This window comes from Crinia signifera, chromosome 12, assembly GCF_055691185.1.
Source record: "Crinia signifera chromosome 12, ASM5569118v1, whole genome shotgun sequence".
NCBI lineage: Eukaryota > Metazoa > Chordata > Amphibia > Anura > Myobatrachidae > Crinia > Crinia signifera.
This window is the reverse complement of record NC_139228.1, coordinates 71,874,845-71,895,657: the sequence shown is the minus strand read 5'-3', so window position 1 is coordinate 71,895,657 and position 20,813 is coordinate 71,874,845. Positions and strand designations below refer to the sequence as shown.

General features: G+C 48.8%; 1 protein-coding gene across 5 annotated transcripts in view; it reads left to right on the top strand.

Moving 5' to 3' along the window:
• The window catches only part of UNC79 (unc-79 subunit of NALCN channel complex), a 179,222-nt gene that overhangs the window by 10,901 nt on the left and 147,508 nt on the right, over positions 1-20,813 (top strand). For 4 of the 5 annotated variants that reach the window (XM_083166032.1, XM_083166029.1, XM_083166031.1 and 1 more), the window contains 2 exons: positions 11,681-11,851; positions 20,231-20,326. In XM_083166032.1, coding sequence (XP_083022158.1) covers positions 11,681-11,851; positions 20,231-20,326 — 267 coding nt within the window. The remainder of the gene's footprint in view (positions 1-11,680; positions 11,852-20,230; positions 20,327-20,813) is intronic. The other variant, XM_083166033.1, reaches the window with a different exon arrangement.

Here is a 20,813-nt window from a genome sequence, read left to right as displayed (position 1 = left end):
TGGGTATGTCGACCATTTCTAGGTGTCGACCTAGTCACGGTTCACCATTCTGTATGGCTGATAATATGATAATATAAAATATGCTAGGTTGTAGATATACATGATAACAAAGCTTCCGATGGTATACACCAGTGGTTCTCAGGACCCTCAACAGTGCACGTTCTCCAGGTCACCACACAGAATCACAGGTGAAATAATCAGCTGCACCTGTGATCTATTATAATGTGTCAGTGAGTAATGAGTGCACCTGTCAGGTGACATAGAACACGTGCACTGTTGGGGGGGGGGGGGTACTTGAGGTCCAAGGTTGAGAATCACTGGTATATACTGTAGGGTCAGTTTACTAACACTGCTAAAAAAATTGATGTTGCCCAACCAATCAGATTCGACTAGGATGCACTTCATAAATGATAAACAGAATCTAATTGGTTGGTTGGTCTAGCGTGCCATATATATATATACTAGGTGATTCATCGCGCCCTCCGGGCGCTCTTCACACCGTTGTGAGGGGCTTCGCCCCATTTGAAGTGGAAATATGTGTGAGATGTAGTGTAATTTGGTGAATAATGTTCTGAAAGTGAATTTGAGTGACAGCATAAATGTTTAGAAATGAAAGTGCATATAATTGCAAAGGTGGTGTAGTCTGTGATAGTGTGGGGAGGGGGGTTGGGAGGCAGCGTTTGTGTCTTACCTGGGAGCGGACAGAGTTCGGTGTGAGCGTCAGGCAGCGGGTCCCCTGGGCGGCAGGTAGCGTTGTTTGGCTGGGAGTCAGCTGGGAGTGTCAGGCAGCGGGTCCCCTGGGAGGCAGGTAGCGGTGTCCGGGTGGGATTTTTTGACTGTCGACCTTGCCTATGTCGACCTAATGCTTGTGTCGACCTAAACCCATGTCGACCTAGTGGTGTCGACCCAGTTGTTGGAGACCAAATGACCACATCCCCTATGTGCTGGGCACAGACAGGTCATAAAAGAGGTGCTGCAGAAGAGTAAATGTGTGCACGGAGCTATGTGCTGGGCACGGCCAGGGCATGTAAGAGGTGCTGCAGCAGCTTCCCCCAGCAGAGTGTGCCGGAGCTATGTGCTGGGCACGGCCAGGGCATGTAAGAGGTGCTGCAGCAGCTTCCCCCAGCAGAGTGTGCACGGAGCTATGTGCTGGGCACGGCCAGGGCATGTAAGAGGTGCTGCAGCAGCTTCCCCCAGCAGAGTGTGCCGGAGCTATGTGCTGGGCACGGCCAGGGCATGTAAGAGGTGCTGCAACAGCTCCCCCCAGCAGAGTGTGCACGGAGCTATGTGCTGGGCACGGCCAGGGCATGTAAGAGGTGCTGCAGCAGCTCCCCCCAGCAGAGTGTGCACGGAGATACGTGCTGGGCACGGCCAGGGCATGTAAGAGGTGCTGCAGCAGCTCCCCCAGGGGCTGGCTGGCAAAGTCTAGCCTGGGGGGCATGCACAAAACACTGGCCCGTGCCCAGGCAGACTTCCACAAGGCAACCTAGGTGCCTGCCTAAGACCCAGGAGGTCCCAAAAGGCCACATAAAGATATCTGGGCCATACAAAACATTCCCAGAGGAGCAATGTGCGACTATCGCATGAAGTTATGACATCCTGTACCCACCGGGCCCCTCCACCAGGTAATTAGTACCACCCCTCTCTTGGCATAGCTGCCCACTCCATTACAATCAATGGGCAGCCAGCTACCACTGTGTCTATGTACCACCACTGTGTCTATGTACCACACTGTTAATGGGCACGTGTGTTTGTGTAAACTATATATTTTCTCTCTCACCTTTACCTTACTCTGTGTGCAATGGATGGGGCCGGCAGGCGGCAGCTGTTCTCTGCCTATGGCTTCAGTTCCTTATGGCTCCTCAGTTCCCCCAGCCTAAAGGGAAGGGGGCGTGTCCCAATCGCGGCTAATTTGCATACACCGCAACCTCATTAGCATCGACCACGCCCCCTTTCTGTCGCCGCGCGAGGGATCCTGTTTCCCTAGTTTAAAAGTACAGAGGTATGGTACCGGGTTTTATAGGTGTAAGGGAGCCTGGGACAGGCGGGAGTAGAGCACTTCTGTATCCAGTGGCACTGCACTGACACACACACATCCTCACTGGCGGCAGGAAATGCAGACAGGCTGGAGTGGAGAGAGGCACAGACAGTGGGTAGGGACACGCACCTGCTGCACTATTCCCCCATGTCGGGCTGGGGTGCAGGGCGGGCACACTTCACCGCTGACTGTAAACATGTCAGCGATCTTAACATGGTTGTTTCACAGCTCAGCGGACTCATGTGCCAGCATTTTCGTGCATATTTCCTGCTGCCTAGTTCTGCCAATAACGCAGCCCATGTTGCAGCTCTGAAAGCCCAGCAGCCGGCCCAAACTGCTGAGAATGGGACTGGCCTGGGGGGCATCTGTCACTCTGCCCCCCGGCCCAGGCCGCCTCTGAGCTCCCCCCAGCAGAGTGTGCACGGAGGGAGATACGTGCTGGCTGGGTATGGGCAGCAGGGACAGAGCAGCAGTAACACAGTGGCTCTTTCATCATGCCTGTCCCCCTCCCCGGGACCCTTCCCACCCCCAGCACAGGGGAGGCGCCAGCGCCGCACTAATCACTAACAGCCACAGTCAGCGCAGCCGGACCTTTAAATCCACTTCTCAGGCTCATTCTGCAGCACCCGGTGCCCTCTCTGGCCGGATCTCTGCCCAGCACCCGGTGCCCACACACTTCCCCGCCCGCCTGGCAGCAGCTGCGGAAAGTTACATGTAAGTAGTAGCAGCGACCTTGTGTCCAGCCGGGCGGTGTATATATATAGCTGGGAGCAGATGGTCCGCAACAGCCTATGGGGGAGCCATGCGGTGCCCTGTGCCCGCCTTCTGCTGGGTGGTCAGGGGATGAGTGTGTTGGGGGAGGGGTTGTGGGTGGTGAGCAGCCGTGGATGGAGTTAGTGGGCAGGCATGGGGAGTGTTGGGCGAGGAGGGGTGTGTGTTTGTGGAGAGCATGTAGGACGGAAGTACGGAAGTGCCTTGCTTCTGCAGTGTGGCTGACGGTGGATGGGCCTGTCAATCACCCGTGAAACCCCGCCCACCGTTTGCCACACTGCGTTGACTGACAGATCTGGCCAAATATATAAGAGATAGGTATGGATCATTGGGTCGACCTAAAGATGGTCAACAGTCATTAGGCCGACACCACTAGGTCGACATACTGGGAGGTCGACAGGTGTCTAGGTCGATATGGCACAAGGTCGACAGGTGGTTAGGTCTACACAAGCATTAGGACAACATGGTCTAGGTCAACAATCAAAAGATCGACAGGGGTTTTTTCACAGTTTTTTCACCAGAATGTCGACACAGTTTTAAGTGCACCGCGTCCCCTCGCATGGCTCGCTGTGCTCGGCACTATTATACTCTCCCTCCACACCCTAGTGTATGGTAGGGCATGAAATACCGCCTGTCGGCACATGTCAGCTCAAAAAACAGTGTAAAACCCCATGTCGACCTTTTGACTGTCGACCTAGACCATGTTGACCTAATGCTTGTGTCGAACTAACCACCTGTCGACCTTGTGCCATGTCGACCTAGACACCTGTTGACCTTCCAGTATGTTGACCTAATGGTGTCGACCTAATGACTGTCAACCATCTTTAGGTCAACCAACTGACCGTATCCCATATATATATATATATATATATATATATATATATATATATGCCCGACGGCCGTTTCGGTGCTTTCCCACCGTCCTCAGGAGTCGGGCATCAGTGACCCTCTGGTTGGACCACCATGCTGCCACTTTGCCACTTTTTTGGTAACATGTATCAATTGAACTGTATGCTGTGTTTACATCATGCTTGGTGTGTCCCTCCCTTGGACTCTATTTTTCATTGAACTATTTTCTATATAAAATATTTTGCTTCATTCAATTGGATGTGCTGGTTTCCTATTTTTCCTAAATCATTAACCTTTAAGTGGCCCAGGCACCCGCAAGATGACATTTAAGTGTGCAGTTTGCCTTTTCATCATTATATATATATATATATATATATATATATGCAGCAGTTGCTATATTTTCCGAGACCCCTTGTATGACGAGTTGGATATACGTTGTCATGTGTTCTCTCATACTTGCAATGTACTGTGTGTGTGTGAAATAATGCTATATCATAAGAGATGTATAGTGAAGATTTCTATTGTAACCCATATTTTATTTATAACCCATTTTTGTTATCGTCTGTTTTTAGAACTGTTCTGGTACTGTATTATAGCGGCGCCCCCGATGTACATCGTACGATGAACGTATCGTATCGCATCGCATCGCATGCCATGTACCCGATGGCATGCGATGCGACGCGATTTTGACCCCCTATACGATTAAAAATTGTATAAGCACCCTAAAGGGTGCTTTTGAGCACCCTAATGGGTGCTTACAATGTGAAATGCACCCCCACTCCACCCCCCCACTATAAACGTGAAGTGAGCCCGCGAGGGGCGGCGGTACGCGTCCTATGACCTTTTCATACCCCCACTATCCACGTCGGCGTGGAGAATAGAATAGTGTGGCGAGCGCAGCGAGCCACCGAGCCCGAAGCGTGGCGAGCGGACGCGGATACCTTCACAGGTAAACGCGTCCCTTTGCGGGCTTCACAGGTATCCGCGTCCCCTCGCTCGCCACACTAATCTATTCTCAACTCCACGCCGACGTGGATAGTGGGGGTATGAAAAGGTCGTAGGACGCGTACCGCCGCCCCTCGCGGGCTCGCTTCGGGTTCACGTTTATAGTGGGGGGGTGGCGTGGGGGTGCATTTAACATTGTAAGCACCCATTAGGGTGCTTAACATTGTATAAGCACCCATTAGGGTGCTTATACAATGTTTAATCGCATCGCATCGTATGGCATTGTATGCCATGTACAATGGCATACAATTTCAAAAATGTATGCCATCGTACACTAACCAACGACATCGCGTCGCATCGCATACCATCGCATGCGTTATAGTATGCGATGCGATGGGCGCCGCCAAAATACACAAGTACCCTGTTCTAAGAGGTCATCATTAACCCTTTGAGTGCCAAGTGAAAATAGGTGTAAAGTTTGCCAAGAAAACATTTGTATTCACCATGACCTCCTGTAATGTTACCTTATCTATGAAATAGAATCTTTTTGACACAACATTTTTTAATTTGAATATATATATATAACAGATGTGAGCGACGCCGGCATTTTTAGCGCATATTTTGAGCATTTCTCACAGAGATGTTGGCACCCAAAGGGTTAAAAAAAAACTTTTTCTTTAACCCTTTGGGTGCCAACATCTCTGTGAGAAATGCTCAAAATATGCGCTAAAAATGCCAATTATAGGTAATATTTTCCTTTAGTATATATGAATATATGAAAATATTATATTTCACTGCTTTCTAATATGCGGAGTATGTAAAATGCACCCAAACAAGCGATGACCCATTAAGTGTTGATATACTGTACCCATGGGAATGTCCAGCATTTCATGGGCGTTCCCAGGAAAATGCTGGTCATTCTCACGGTAATTCCCGAAATTCGCAGCCTTGCGAGTCAACCAGAATAAGGGCCTCCAGTATGTTCTCATTGTAATCTATCATTGTAAATTAGAATAATTTGATATACACTATGGGGAGTTCTATTTCAGATGGGATGTTGCTATGGGCAACCAATCAGCTGCTAGCTATTATCTTCTAGAAGGTGCTAAATGAGAAGTTGATTCTGATTGGTTGCCCAGAGCATCTGAACTAGAAATCCCATCTTGAGTAAAGCCATTGTGGGTCATTTATACTATGGACAAAGTGCAGATTTCATGTACAGTTTTGCCTGGACATGTACAAGAATCCCATCTTGCACACGAGCAGTAGAGATCCAGGAATGCAGAGCCTGACCTCATTTCAACAGATGTATTTGACCATACCTCCCAACTGTCACGATTTTAGAGGGACAGTCCCGATTTTCGCCGCGCGAGTGTCCCTATTTCTTCAGGTCAAAAGTTGGGAGGTATGATTTGACCATCGGAAGACCATCACTTCTATTTCTTTTGATGGCAACAAACTTTGGAAAGTCGCCATCAACTGGAAAATCGCCGTCATCAAAAGAAAACTATTGTTTAAAACCATCGTTAATCATTGTTCATTCCTAATGAGTAGATGCTGGGCTGCCACGAAGGTGGAGGGGGTGCGGCTGGTCCTCTTTGGTAGAACTTTTTAATTACAGCCCATTTCCCCTTCTATCATGTATGTGTAAACAGGACACAAAGGAGCGGATAAGCAGTGAAAAGAGTGGAGAGGTTGCCCCTAGCAACCTTCAGTATCATCATATTCCAGCCTGACGCATATAGAGCAGGCATGTCCAAACTATGGCCCTCCAGCTGTTGTGAAACTACAAGTCCCATCATGCCTTGCCACAGTTTTGCTATTAGGGAATGCTAAATCTATGACAAAGCATGCTGGGATGTGTAGTTTCACAGCAGCCGGAGGGCCACAGTTTGGACATGCCCGATACAGATTGTACTTCTTCAAATCTGATTGCTATGGCGACATCTCCATTGGTCCACATCTCCACTCTTTTTTCTGGGGTATGGGTCCGTGGGTCGACCCAAATTAGGTCGACATGCATTGGGTCGACCTAAGGGTCGACATGTGAAATAGGTCGACAGGGTTGGCAGGTTGACACAAGCATTAGGTCGACAATGGCTAGGTCGACAGTTAAAAGGTTGACATGAGTTTTTTTTTTGTCCCGAATGTCGACATGGACAGCGTCAAAGTGTACTGCATCCCCTCGCATGGCTCGCCACACTCGGCACACTATTCTATTCTCCCTCCGTGCCCTAGTGGATGGTAGGGCATGAAATACCGCCTGTCGGCACATGTCGGCTCAAAAACACTCATGTCGACCTTTTCACTGTTGACTTAGCCATGTTGACCTGTTTCATGTGCCAACCTAAGCCATGTCGACCTTCAATGGTCGACCCAATGACCGTCGACCTTTTAGGTGTCAACCTATCGTAACTTCCGTATACCTTTCTCTGCCGTGTACGTGACTCATATACAGACTTCTGTCTATTACGCCAGTCACAGAGGTTTCCCAATAATGCAGCAACTCTTACCCGGGGAGTCAGGTCATATTATACATTGCTCGGCCACATAGCAACCCCCTAACAGCGGCCCCGATCTGTCACTCTGTGACTCCGCCCAGCGTCATACACACAGTCACAGGGTGACAGATCTGAGCTACTATATAGGAGATTGCTCGCTGTGCATTACAGGGTCACATAACATGTATAGGGCTGGCTGTACTGAGAGGTCACCGGAACGCTGTGCATTACAGGGTCACATAACATGTATAGTGCTGGCTGTACTGAGAGGTCACCTGAACGCTGTGCATTACAGGGTCACATAACATGTATAGTGCTGGCTGTACTAAGAGGTCACCTGAACGCTGTGCATTACAGGGACACATAACATGTATAGTGCTGGCTGTACTGAGAGGTCAACGGAACGCTGTGCATTACAGGGTCACATAACATGTATAGTGCTGGCTGTACTGAGAGGTCACCTGAACGCTGTGCATTACAGGGTCACATAACATGTATAGTGCTGGCTGTACTGAGAGGTCACCTGAACGTTGTGCATTACAGGGTCACATAACATGTATAGTGCTGGCTGTACTGAGAGGTCACCTGAACGCTGTGCATTACAGGGTCACATAACATGTATAGTGCTGGCTGTACTGAGAGGTCACCAGAACGCTATGCATTACAGGGTCACATAACATGTATAGTGCTGGCTGTACTGAGAGGTCACTGGCTGTACTGAGAGTTCACCGGAACGCTGTGCATTACAGGGTCACATAACATGTCTAGTGCTGGCTGTACTGAGAGGTCACTGGCTGTACTGAGAGGTCACCGGAACGCTGTGCATTACAGGGTCACATAACATGTATAGTGCTGGCTGTACTGAGAGGTCACCTGATCGCTGTGCATTACAGGGACACATAACATGTCTAGTGCTGGCTGTACTGAGAGGTCACCGGAATGCTGTGCATTACAGGGTCACATAACCTGTATAGTGCTGGCTGTACTGAGAGGTCACCTGATCGCTGTGCATTACAGGGACACATAACATGTCTAGTGCTGGCTGTACTGAGAGGTCACTGGCTGTACTGAGAGGTCACCGGAACGCTGTGCATTACAGGGTCACATAACATGTCTAGTTCTGGCTGTACTGAGAGGTCACCGGAACGCTGTGCATTACAGGGTCACATAACATGTCTAGTGCTGGCTGTACTGAGAAGTCACTGGCTGTACTGAGAGGTCACCAGAACGCTGTGCATTACAGGGTCACATAACATGTATAGTGCTGGCTGTACTGAGAGGTTACCTGATCGCTTTGCATTACAGGGACACATAACATGTCTAGTGCTGGCTGTACTAAGAGGTCACTGGCTGTACTGAGAGGTCACCGGAACGCTGTGCATTACAGGGTCACATAACATGTCTAGTGCTGGCTGTACTGAGAGGTCACCTGATCGCTTTGCATTACAGGGACACATAACATGTCTAGTGCTGGCTGTACTGAGAGGTCACTGGCTGTACTGAGAGGTCACCGGAACGCTGTGCATTACAGGGTCACATAACATGTCTAGTGCTGGCTGTACTGAGAGGTCACCTGATCGCTGTGCATTACAGGGACACATAACATGTCTAGTGCTGGCTGTACTGAGAGGTCACTGGCTGTACTGAGAGGTCACCGGAACGCTGTGCATTACACGGTCACATAACATGTCTAGTGCTGGCTGTACTGAGAGGTCACCGGAACGCTGTGCATTACAGGGTCACATAACATGTATAGTGCTGGCTGTACTGAGAGGTCACCTGATTGCTGTGCATTACAGGGTGACATAACATGTATAGTGCTGGCTGTACTGAGAGGTCACCTGAACGCTGTGCATTACAGGGTCACATAACATGTATAGTGCTGGCTGTACTGAGAGGTCACCTGATCGCTGTGCATTACAGGGTCACCTAACATGTATAGTGCTGGCTGTACTGAGAGGTCACCGGAACGTTGTGCATTACAGGGTGACATAACATGTATAGTGCTGGCTGTACTGAGAGGTCACCTGAACGCTGTGCATTACAGGGACACGTAACATGTATAGTGCTGGCTGTACTGAGAGGTCACCTGAACGCTGTGCATTACAGGGTCACGTAACATGTATAGTGCTGGCTGTACTGAGAGGTCACCTGAACGCTGTGCATTACAGGGTCACATAACATGTCTAGTGCTGGCTGTACTGAGAGGTCACCTGAACGCTGTGCATTACAGGGTCACATAACATGTATAGTGCTGGCTGTACTGAGAGGTCACCTGAACGCTGTGCATTACAGGGTCACATAACATGTATAGTGCTGGCTGTGCTGAGAGGTCACCGGAACGCTGTGCATTACAGGGACACATAACATGTATAGTGCTGGCTGTACTAAGAGGTCACCTGAACGCTGTGCATTACAGGGTCACCTAACATGTATAGTGCTGGCTGTACTGAGAGGTCACCTGAACGCTGTGCATTACAGGGTCACCTAACATGTATAGTGCTGGCTGTACTGAGAGGTCACCTGAACGCTGTGCATTACAGGGTCACATAACATGTATAGTGCTGGCTGTACTGAGAGGTCACCGGAACGCTGTGCATTACAGGGTCACATAACATGTATAGTGCTGGCTGTACTGAGAGGTCACCTGAACGTTGTGCATTACAGGGTCACATAACATGTATAGTGCTGGCTGTACTGAGAGGTCACCTGAACGCTATGCATTACAGGGTCACATAACATGTATAGTGCTGGCTGTACTGAGAGGTCACCTGAACGCTGTGCATTACAGGGTCACATAACATGTATAGTGCTGGCTGTACTGAGAGGTCACCGGAACGCTGTGCATTACAGGGTCACATAACATGTATAGTGCTGGCTGTACTGAGAGGTCACCTGAACGCTGTGCATTACAGGGTCACATAACATGTATAGTGCTGGCTGTACTGAGAGGTCACCTGAACACTGTGCATTACAGGGTCACATAACATGTATAGTGCTGGCTGTACTGAGAGGTCACTGGCTGTACTGAGAGGTCACCTGAACACTGTGCATTACAGGGTCACATAACATGTCTAGTGCTGGCTGTACTGAGAGGTCACTGGCTGTACTGAGAGGTCACCTGAACGCTGTGCATTACAGGGTCACATAACATGTATAGTGCTGGCTGTACTGAGAGGTCACCTGAACGCTGTGCATTACAGGGTCACATAACATGTATAGTGCTGGCTGTACTGAGAGGTCACCTGAACGCTGTGCATTACAGGGACACATAACATGTATAGTGCTGGCTGTACTGAGAGGTCACCTGAACGCTGTGCATTACAGGGTCACATAACATGTATAGTGCTGGCTGTACTGAGAGGTCACCTGAACGCTGTGCATTACAGGGTCACATAACATGTATAGTGCTGGCTGTACTGAGAGGTCACCTGAACGCTGTGCATTACAGGGACACATAACATGTATAGTGCTGGCTGTACTGAGAGGTCACCTGAACGCTGTGCATTACAGGGTCACATAACATGTATAGTGCTGGCTGTATTGAGAGGTCACCTGAACGCTGTGCATTACAGGGACACATAACATGTATAGTGCTGGCTGTACTAAGAGGTCACCGGAACGCTGTGCATTACAGGGTGACATAACATGTATAGTGCTGGCTGTACTGAGAGGTCACCGGAACGCTGTGCATTACAGGGTGACATAACATGTATAGTGCTGGCTGTACTGAGAGGTCACCTGAACGCTGTGCATTACAGGGTCACATAACATGTATAGTGCTGGCTGTATTGAGAGGTCACCTGAACGCTGTGCATTACAGGGACACATAACATGTATAGTGCTGGCTGTACTGAGAGGTCACCGGAACGCTGTGCATTACAGGGTCACATAACATGTATAGTGCTGGGTGTACTGAGAGGTCACCGAAACGCTGTGCATTACAGGGTGACATAACATGTATAGTGCTGGCTGTACTGAGAGGTCACCGGAACGCTGTGCATTACAGGGTGACATAACATGTATAGTGCTGGCTGTACTGAGAGGTCACCTGAACGCTGTGCATTACAGGGTGACATAACATGTATAGTGCTGGCTGTACTGAGAGGTCACTGGCTGTACTGAGAGGTCACCTGAACACTGTGCATTACAGGGTGACATAACATGTATAGTGCTGGCTGTACTGAGAGGTCACCTGAACGCTGTGCATTACAGGGTGACATAACATGTATAGTGCTGGCTGTACTGAGAGGTCACCTGAACGCTGTGCATTACAGGGTGACATAACATGTATAGTGCTGGCTGTACTGAGAGGTCACCGGAACGCTGTGCATTACAGGGTGACATAACATGTATAGTGCTGGCTGTACTGAGAGGTCACCTGAACGCTGTGCATTACAGGGTGACATAACATGTATAGTGCTGGCTGTACTGAGAGGTCACCTGAACGCTGTGCATTACAGGGTGACATAACATGTATAGTGCTGGCTGTACTGAGAGGTCACCTGAACGCTGTGAATGAAATATTCCCTTTGTGATTTGTGTGTCAATAAACGTCTCTTGTTCATATTTCCAGATCTGGGACAATCTATATTTTACACAACCGCTTGTCTGTTGCCCTTTCTGAGCGATGATATATTAAGCACATTGCCATATACTATGATCTCTACCCTGGCCACATTCCCTCCCTTCCTACACAAGGACATCACCGAGTATCTCAGCACATCCTTCTTGCCCATGGCCATACGTAAGTAGACAAGCTGCATTCTATTGGTTTTACATACTGTACAGGAGTGTGCAATGGGGCCTGATTCACACAGTCGGGAAATAAATCCGGGTTTCTTACAGTCGCCTGCGGAGTATTTACACTATCAGGGTGATTCAGGCCAGATCGCATGGCTGCGAATTCGCACAGCGACCTATTATCAATAGACGGTGCATGCGTACAGCCCTTAGTATTCATGTGCGAGGCCGTCCTGTCATGAAAGATGGCTACTATTTCTATTTGCACGCCATTCGCAGGGTGATTGGCAGGAAGCGGGTGTCTGGGAGCGGTAACCAGACGTTTTGTGGGAGTGCTACGAAATACGCAGGCGTGCCCAGGGAAACGCTGGGAGTGTCTGGGAAAATGCTGGGAGTGTCTGGGAAAATGCTGGGAGTGTCTGGGAATAGGCTGGGAGTGTCTGGGAAAATGCTGGGAGTGTCTGGTAAAACGCTGGGAGTGCCTGGGAAAATGCTAGGCGTGTCTGGGCGATTTAGGGGTGGGTGTGTGACGTCACCTCCAGGCCGGATTTGCCTCATTACCGCCCAGTAAGTCTCTGGCGACTCTGCGATGACCGGTGCCAAGTGTAAAAATCATTGGATGGTGAGTCTGTCACGATGGCTTTTGAGCATATTCGCTCGGCTGCGTATGGATGTGTAGTCGTACACATCCTTTTGCACAGCGGACACAGTTATTCACAAAGCGCAATATCACTCTACTGGGGCGGTGGCTGAACACTGGCCGCTTTAAATTTGCAGCCGTGCGATCAGGTCTGAATTACCCCAATGGGCTAACACCGATTATCAACCAGTTACAAGTGGAGACTGGGATCTGACTGTGACTCGCCCGTAGTCCGGCTCTGCCACATGCGCAGTCTGATAGAATTCAGGAGATCCGTAGCACAGTCGGAACTGCATACAATGTGAATCAGGCCCATAGTGTATCACTGCCTAGTACATTCCACGTAAAGGTTAGTGTTACTAGTTATCAACCATGTATAAATAGATATGAGACTATTGCCTGGTATTTATTTGTTTTACAATCTAAAAGGACATTATATCAAACTGCTTTGGGGAACTACAACCCCCAATATACCCTTACAGACTTGTAGTTCCACTTCTTTGGCCTTTATATGGGAGAAAAACTCTCACGACGTGATCATCAGAAGTCATACATAACCGCATGCGGTGGTCGTTAGGTCGACACCATTAAGGTAGACATACATTGGGTCGACCACTGAACGTCGACAGGCCTTAGGTCGTCACAGGCAAAAAGTTGACATGCCTAAGGTCAACAGGGTCATAAGATCGACACATTCATTAGGTCGACATTGGGAAGGTCAACAGTCAAAAGGTCGAAATGGGGTATTCACTTTTTTTTGAGCCGACACGTGCCGACAGGCTGTACTTCATGCTCGACCATCCACTAGGGCGCGGTAGGAGAATAGAATAGTTTGCCGAGCGTAGCGAGGCCCCGTCCTCCGAAGCATGGCGAACACAGGACAAGAAACGTGAAAAACCCATGTCAACCTTTTAACTGTTGACCTTCCCAATATTGACCTAATGCATGTGTCGACCGTATGACCCTGACGACCTTAGGCATGTCGACAATTTGTCTGTGTCGACCTAAGGGTTGTTGACCTTTAGTGGTCGACACAATGTATGTTGACCTTAAATTTTGGTCAACCAAATGACCCATAACTCTGTGAGAGACGAGCCTCCACGTGTGATATATTTAGGTTTGTTACATAACCCTTCAGCAATTAACGGAGCACCCCAAAAGTGCAGGTGGACCGTAGGGCCGGGGTGGTTCCCAACCACTTGATGTTGTGCCGGTTTTATAATCCCCGGAATACAGGAAACATGTTCATAGACGAATCCATACAACATCCTCACAGGTTTAGTACATAGAGAAAGAGGAGATAAAGGGCGGGATGTACTAAAGGGAAAATGCGGTAAAACGGGGGTTTTACCGCATTTTCCTATTTACCATTACCCGTCCGCCCCGTTTTCGCTTGGCAGGGTATCGCCTATGGGCTTCTATCGCCGTCCGCGCCCCCCCCCCCCCCCTCTCCTGATCTCCTCCTCCCCCAGCAGGTGTCACAGCCGGGAGGACATCCGGCTGTAGGGGGGAGGAGGAGAAACAGGGGGACACTGGCAGCCGCCGGGATGTGACGGAGACCCCCGCAGACCACATTACAGGTATCGCGGGGGTCTCCGTCACCGCAACCAGATGCTAGCCGCATATGTTAGTACATACAGATGGGTCAGGTCCCATCTTTGCAGGGGATGGCGCTGGCGTCGCCAGCCGCCATCCCCCGCCAGCACCATGGCGATGGTGAGAAGGGGACGCGCGCGCACGAGAGGCGCGCGCGTCCCCTTCCGACGGCGCTTCCATCCGTTCCCCGGGTCCCCGCCGGCTTGCCGGCGCTAACCCGGGGTCCCCGCCGCCTGCCCGCACCCCCCCCTAACCCCCCCCTAACCCTGTCCGTCTCCCTGAGGCGGAGACGGACAGGGTTTCCGTCGCGCTAGCGACGGAGACTGAGACGCGCGAGCGCGTGAGACGCACGCGCGTCTCAGTCTCCTCGCTGGCGTGGCTGCTGGCGGGTCGCCAGCGCGTACGTTCTGGCGACCCGCCAGCAAGGATGAGAATAATAACATACTGTATGTGGCAGCATCACAGCGGCTGGCAGGCGAAGGGCGGCGATGCATATTAATACTAGAGATGTCCAAAACGGATCATTAAGCTGAGCCGGGATCCGCCGGAGCTCTCGGTGACAGGATACGGATCTTTTAGACGGATCCTTGACTCGCTTAAAAAAAAAGGGGGAAATACATGACCGAGTAAAAACACTGATCGATGGCTGGGTGCAGAATCACCATCGATGGCGTCTGCACCGATGGCCATCCCTGGCAGCAGCAGCTAATCTTTCTATCACTTGTAGTCACAGCACTGTACTCAGTCTACAGAGGTAGTACATCTCACCTGCCACAGGTGGCAGCACTGAGATCAGTAAAATGCATTGTAAACTGTAACGGATCACCTTTTTGGGATCGGCGGATCATTCATTCTTGATGGGATCCGTTCAAAAGAACCAGTTCGTTCGCGGACGGCCCATCTCTAATTAATACATCCCGCCCAAAGTCCATGATTCATCATCAATCAGAATGGGGGTCTGCGCAGGTGCAAGCGTGTACTTGCACATATGCAGGCCCTCAATGAACGCCTTCGGTGAGTTACACACTCGCCTTGCCGTTTGTTGTGGGGAGGGAGGGCAGGAGGGGGGGCGGGTGGCGGTGACAGCGCTGGACCAGGGGGAATGCCCAGCGATTTATGGTGAACCCCATGAAAATGCTGGGCATTCCCATGGGTACTTGGGTGGGCTGATGCCTGCCGGGGGCGAGGGGCTGACGTCACAGGACATTAGCCACCTGAGTAATCATTCGATATTCGGTGATCATCGAATTACTTCTCCTGCTAGCGGAGGCGCGGGAAGGGAATTGTTCTCGTGCACAGCCCCTCGCATGGTACCGAGCGAATTCAGCAGCGTGGGGGGGCTGGTATTCGGCGGGCGGTGGGTGATGCTCGCAGCTTACCAAGCTACCTGAAACACTTAAATAGGACATCTAGATGACACCTAAAATTCCATTTACTTCAGAAGACACAATTCTAATACAGGTTGAGTATCCCGTATCCGTATATCTATTATCCGAATTATTCCAAAAACCGTGGTTTTTGGAATCATTCGAATTTTTTTTTTTTTTACCCTCCCTAACCCTCTTTTTATACTTACCAAGTCCCAGGGCGTCCACAGCAGGCCTCCGGCATCTTCTCCAGGGTCTCCAGCGGTCCCAGGAATGCATTGCGCGAGTGTGCGCGCGCGCCGGTGACGTCACCGGTGCGCGCGCACACTCGCGCAATGCATTCCTGGGACCGCTGGAGACCCGGAGAAGATGGCGGAGGCCTGCTGTGGACGCCCGGGGACTGCGTGGACGCCGAGGGACAATACAAGCCAATATAAAATTTGTCATCTTAAAAAAATGACTATCGGAACAGGACGATGCCATAACTACCATTTGGATTCTAAGTATTCAGCTCATATATCCAGAACATTTCCCACCTGGATAAAATAAGAGAGTATAAATATTCTGACTGAGACATTGGCCAAAATACTCCTGAGGAGTTCCAGCTAACAGAGCAAACGGACGAAACGCGTCGAGGAGTAAGGACGGTGACTGGTACTGTACCTCATTGGTGCTCGGATTATGAGCACACACCAGATAAACTGTTTTAATCTTTGGCCCTTATTCAGATCTGATCGCAGTACAAATTTGTTCTCAAAATGGGCAAAACCATGTGCACTGCAGGTGGGGCAGATGTAACATGTATAGAGAGTTAGATTATGTGTGAGTTATTTTGTTTCTGTGCAGGGTAAATACTGGCTGCATTATTTTTACACTGCAATTTAGATTTCAGTTTCAACACACCCCACCCAAATGTAACTCTCTCTGCACATGTTACATCTGCCCCACCTGCAGTGCACATGGTTTTGCCCATTTTGAGAACAAATTTGTACTGTGATCAGATCTGAATAAGGACCACTGTATGGGCAATATTGGGTGTCATCTAGATGTTATTATATTAAAGTGTTTGGGATGGTCAGAGTTGTGCTGGCGCAGATATCTGATGGTTCGCTGCGCAGGTATAGCACTGGCGCTGGGGCGCGCCGATATTGATGGTGGCATCTTTCACAAGTGCACAGATAAGGACAGTTCTGTCGGATAGATACAGCACACCGTACCCACATTTAGGGTCTTATTCCGCGACGGACACAAATGTCGCTGCATTTCTAAATATGGTTTTACGCACCAGAATCAAATGAACGCATACTGTATTAGAATGTGGATTCTTGTATATCTGTGTTTGCTAATAAGTGTTTCGTTTTTTTAAGTCAAATTTAACAGGTATAAAGAGTGGAGTAAAAACAGGGATTAATTGACACGTCGTCTTCTGACATTATTCATGTTACAAAGTATCAGAATGGTGAATACATAATAAACAGACTCATGGACACCTTTCCGATCGGCCACAGCGAAGATCAGCTATGTTCCCATATATACACCTAAAGATATAAGGAAAAGCTGCAGCATTCAGCACCTCTATAAGGACTGGTCTTGGAGAACTGGAGGAGTGCTGATGAAATATTCTAAATCCCTGTGTTCATAGGCGTTTAAATAAAGGCCCTTATTCTGAACTGAGCGGTACGGCCCGCGTGCGGCCGTACCGCCGATGTTTTCACTCTGCACATGCGCAGAGGTCAATCTGCGCATGTGCAGGCGAAATCGCCGCACATAAAGTTTCTACGCCGCAAAGGGGGCGTATAGGGGCGTGAGGGGCTTCATACCCTCATTTCCCTATGCATACGCCCCGCGTTTCATGGGCGTTCCCATGCAAACGCGGGGCGTATGCATGGTAATGAGGCTATGACGCCAGTGATGGGGGCGGAAAGCTGACATCGCCGGATGTCAGTTCTCCGCCCCCATACAAGCTTTCACACGGACGATTGTCCGTGTGGTCTCAGCTTGCGGGAGCTGGTGGGGCGTGCGGCCCTGCCTTCGATGGTCGCAGACCATCGAATGCAGGGGGCAGCTCCCACCATGGTGGAGGCGTACGCCCCACCATTTTCATGCGGATCGCCAGCCGTCCGTGTACGGACGGCCGTGGCGATCCGTATTGTGGGCGGGGATTGGTTTGTGCGGCCGGAGCACCGTATGCGGCTCCGGCCGCACAGATCTGAATAAGGGCCACAGTTTTGTAGTTTGAATAGCGAAAGGACGCAGTGGAGGAGGTTGAAGAGTTATGGTGCATACACACTAGGAACTGATATTTTAAATGATATCACTCATTTTGACCCTTCTGAGCATAATGTTTGCAATATAGTGTATACACTCAGTATCATTAAGGACCCCCCCCAACCCCCATCTTCTGTAGAGGTAGCTCAATTTGACTATTTCAATCTGTGGTGAATTAGATGCGCCCTATTTAATCTACGCTCTGATTTTTCACGTTGGCGAAAAAATCCAGTACGATGAAAAACCACGTGGATCTACAAACTTGCCACAAAGCCACATGTTTTGGCAAATTTGCGGCCGGTTTCGCTCTGTTTTGCGGTCGTTTTCACCCATGCGCAGTACTATTTTTCTGGAAAAATAGGTTCAGTAACTCCAGATCTGCGGGTGGATCAATTAAATAAAAAAAAAACATATATAATAGAGAAAGGGAGGGAGAGATAGATGTATATATTGTATTTAGAAACAAAGGCACTCACAGGTGACTTTAAAATAAACTTATCTTATAAAAAGTACATTTTTATGTCATATTTTATAAGAGGTTCAGGAACTGAGTTCCTGCTGGTTCCTGCTGAAAAATAGCACTGCCCATGCGGATCCGACCATAAAAAAGTGAAACAACATGGATGATAACGGCCGCAAAATACTGATCAGCCAATCATTGCCGTTTTTTCACATATCGTCAACGATTGCGTTTAAGGAGCTCAGGCCCGATAACGTCGCTGAACGATATCGTTAATGATATCGTTTGCCCGGTACTTCAACGGAAATCATTGATGATATCGTCTGTAGAGGTACTTAGTGCTGTACTATCACTGTCAGGTATGATAATAGTTCACTTTATCCAGCAGATGGGAAACTTAGATAGCAACAAATGAGGACCAAAAGAACAATTGAAATTAGTGTTCTAGCTTCTGGCATTTTATTTAATTAATTTATGTATACCAACATGCAGATTTAGCTAAATACATCTTGTGGCTTCCTTGTGTTATCACTGATACATATCTAGATATCATGCAAGCATAGTTTTTTTTTTTTTGCCCTTTGATATGGCACAGTGCTGCTCCATACTTCTAGCATTATCCAACAGCTGTATCCAAGATAAGGGAGAATTAATAAGTTCATAATAACATATCCTTGGCAAAAGAAAAAAGAAACAAAACAGAGACAGAGGCCGGTAATTAAAGTGACATCTTTAGAAATAATTGAAAGAGGGCAAATACATGTGTTTTATTTTGTTCCTAAATTGCCTGGAGGTGAATTCCTCAATAAGTTTGGTGTAGTGTCATGGGTCCTCAAACTGCGGCCCTCCAGATGTTGTGAAACTACAAATCCCAGCATGCCTTGCCACAGTTTTGCTATAAGGGAGTGTTAAAACTGTGGCAAGGCACGCTGGGATTTGTAGTTTCACAACATCTGGAGGGCCGCAGTTTGAGGACCCAGTTATTCCCATACAAATGCTGTATTGTTCAGAATGGGTTGGGATCATTTAGTCGACCATAACTAGGTCGACAAGCATAGTGTCGACACCACTAGGTCGACATGCATCAAGGTCAAACATGGGTTAATGTCAACATGTGTCAAGGTCAACATGGGTAAAGGTCGACATGACATTAGGTCGTCACTAGCGTTAGGTCAACATGGGCTGGGTCGACAGTCAAAAGGTCGACATGGGGTTTTTCACTGTTTTTTTTTACCTGAATGTCGACACAGTTGACATGGACACAGTTTAAAGTGCAATGCATCCTCGATACGCTCGGCACACTATTTTATTCTCTCACCACGCCCTAGTGGATGGTAGGGCATGAAATACCGCCTGTCGGCACATGTCGGCTCAAAAAACAGCAAAACCATGTCGACCTTTTCACTGTTGATCTACCCTATGTCGACTTAACGCTAATGTCGACCTAATGTAAAGTCGACTTAGACCCATGTCGACCTTAACCAATGTCGACCTTACTGCATGTCGACCTAGTGGTGTCGACCCAATGCTTGTCGACCTAGTTACTGTAGACCTAATGACCGCCATTTTCTCTTGTACTGTTATGTACTCCTTGGGTCTGATTCAGCCCGGTTAGCAAGGCTGCCATTTTTGCAGATTGACAAAACAATGGCACTGCAGGTGGGGCAGATGTAACGTGCAGAGAGTTAGATTTGGGTGTGTTCAAAATTAAATCTAAATTGCAGTGTAAGCAGCCACTAGTTACCCTGCACTGAAACAAAATATCTCCCCCAACTCTCTCAGCCTTGATAACAGGTCTGAATCGGTCCCTTTAAACTAACAAGAAACAAAGCAATAGACATGGCCATTTACAGATCCTAGTAGCTACGATTGTAGGAATTGTTGGAACCACACATCCCAGAATGCCCAGCTTTCATTTTCAATTATGACATGCTAAAATTGCGACACGCCATTTGGAGTAGCGGGATTTCCGCATGTTGAATAGCCCTGCTGTGTAGTTGTCATTGTAACTTTCTTGTGATATGGAGCCTTAAACGCCTTTCTGTGTTGCAGTGGGGTCTAGCCGGCGAGAGGGCGGAGTTCCCGCTCATGTCAACCTATCAGCATCCTCTATGTTGATGATCGCAATGCAGTATACATCAAATCCAGGTGCGTATTCCTGAGTGCACTTACAGGAACGTTTGAATGGTTTCAAGGTACGAAGTCCGATTTCATGTATTATGCTTTAGATCCAACTGCGCCACCAGAGTTTACAGGATCCAGGCCTGCCAACCCGTGTAGACCCTTGCAGTCTTAAGGCGGACCTGTGTCGATAAAAGGGGTGTTTGGCTTATGTCTGAAAAGGGTATAATTCTAGTACCAATAACCGGCGTTGTATGCTTCTGGGCCGATGTCACAAGGTATTACTGTGCGGCAGAGATTCCAGGCGCTCAGAGAGGTCAGCTAAGCTTGTCCGGTCTTATTTTAACTACTATGAGACTCGGAATTAGACCCCAGCAATTTGCAGAACGTAATCTTGATTTCATATTAGTTAGTACTAGTGCACGCAGATACAGACACGTTGCTTCCTGCTTAGAATCAGCCCCATAGACGCAAATGGAAAATGTCACTGCCGACTGCTAATGTTATAAACTTC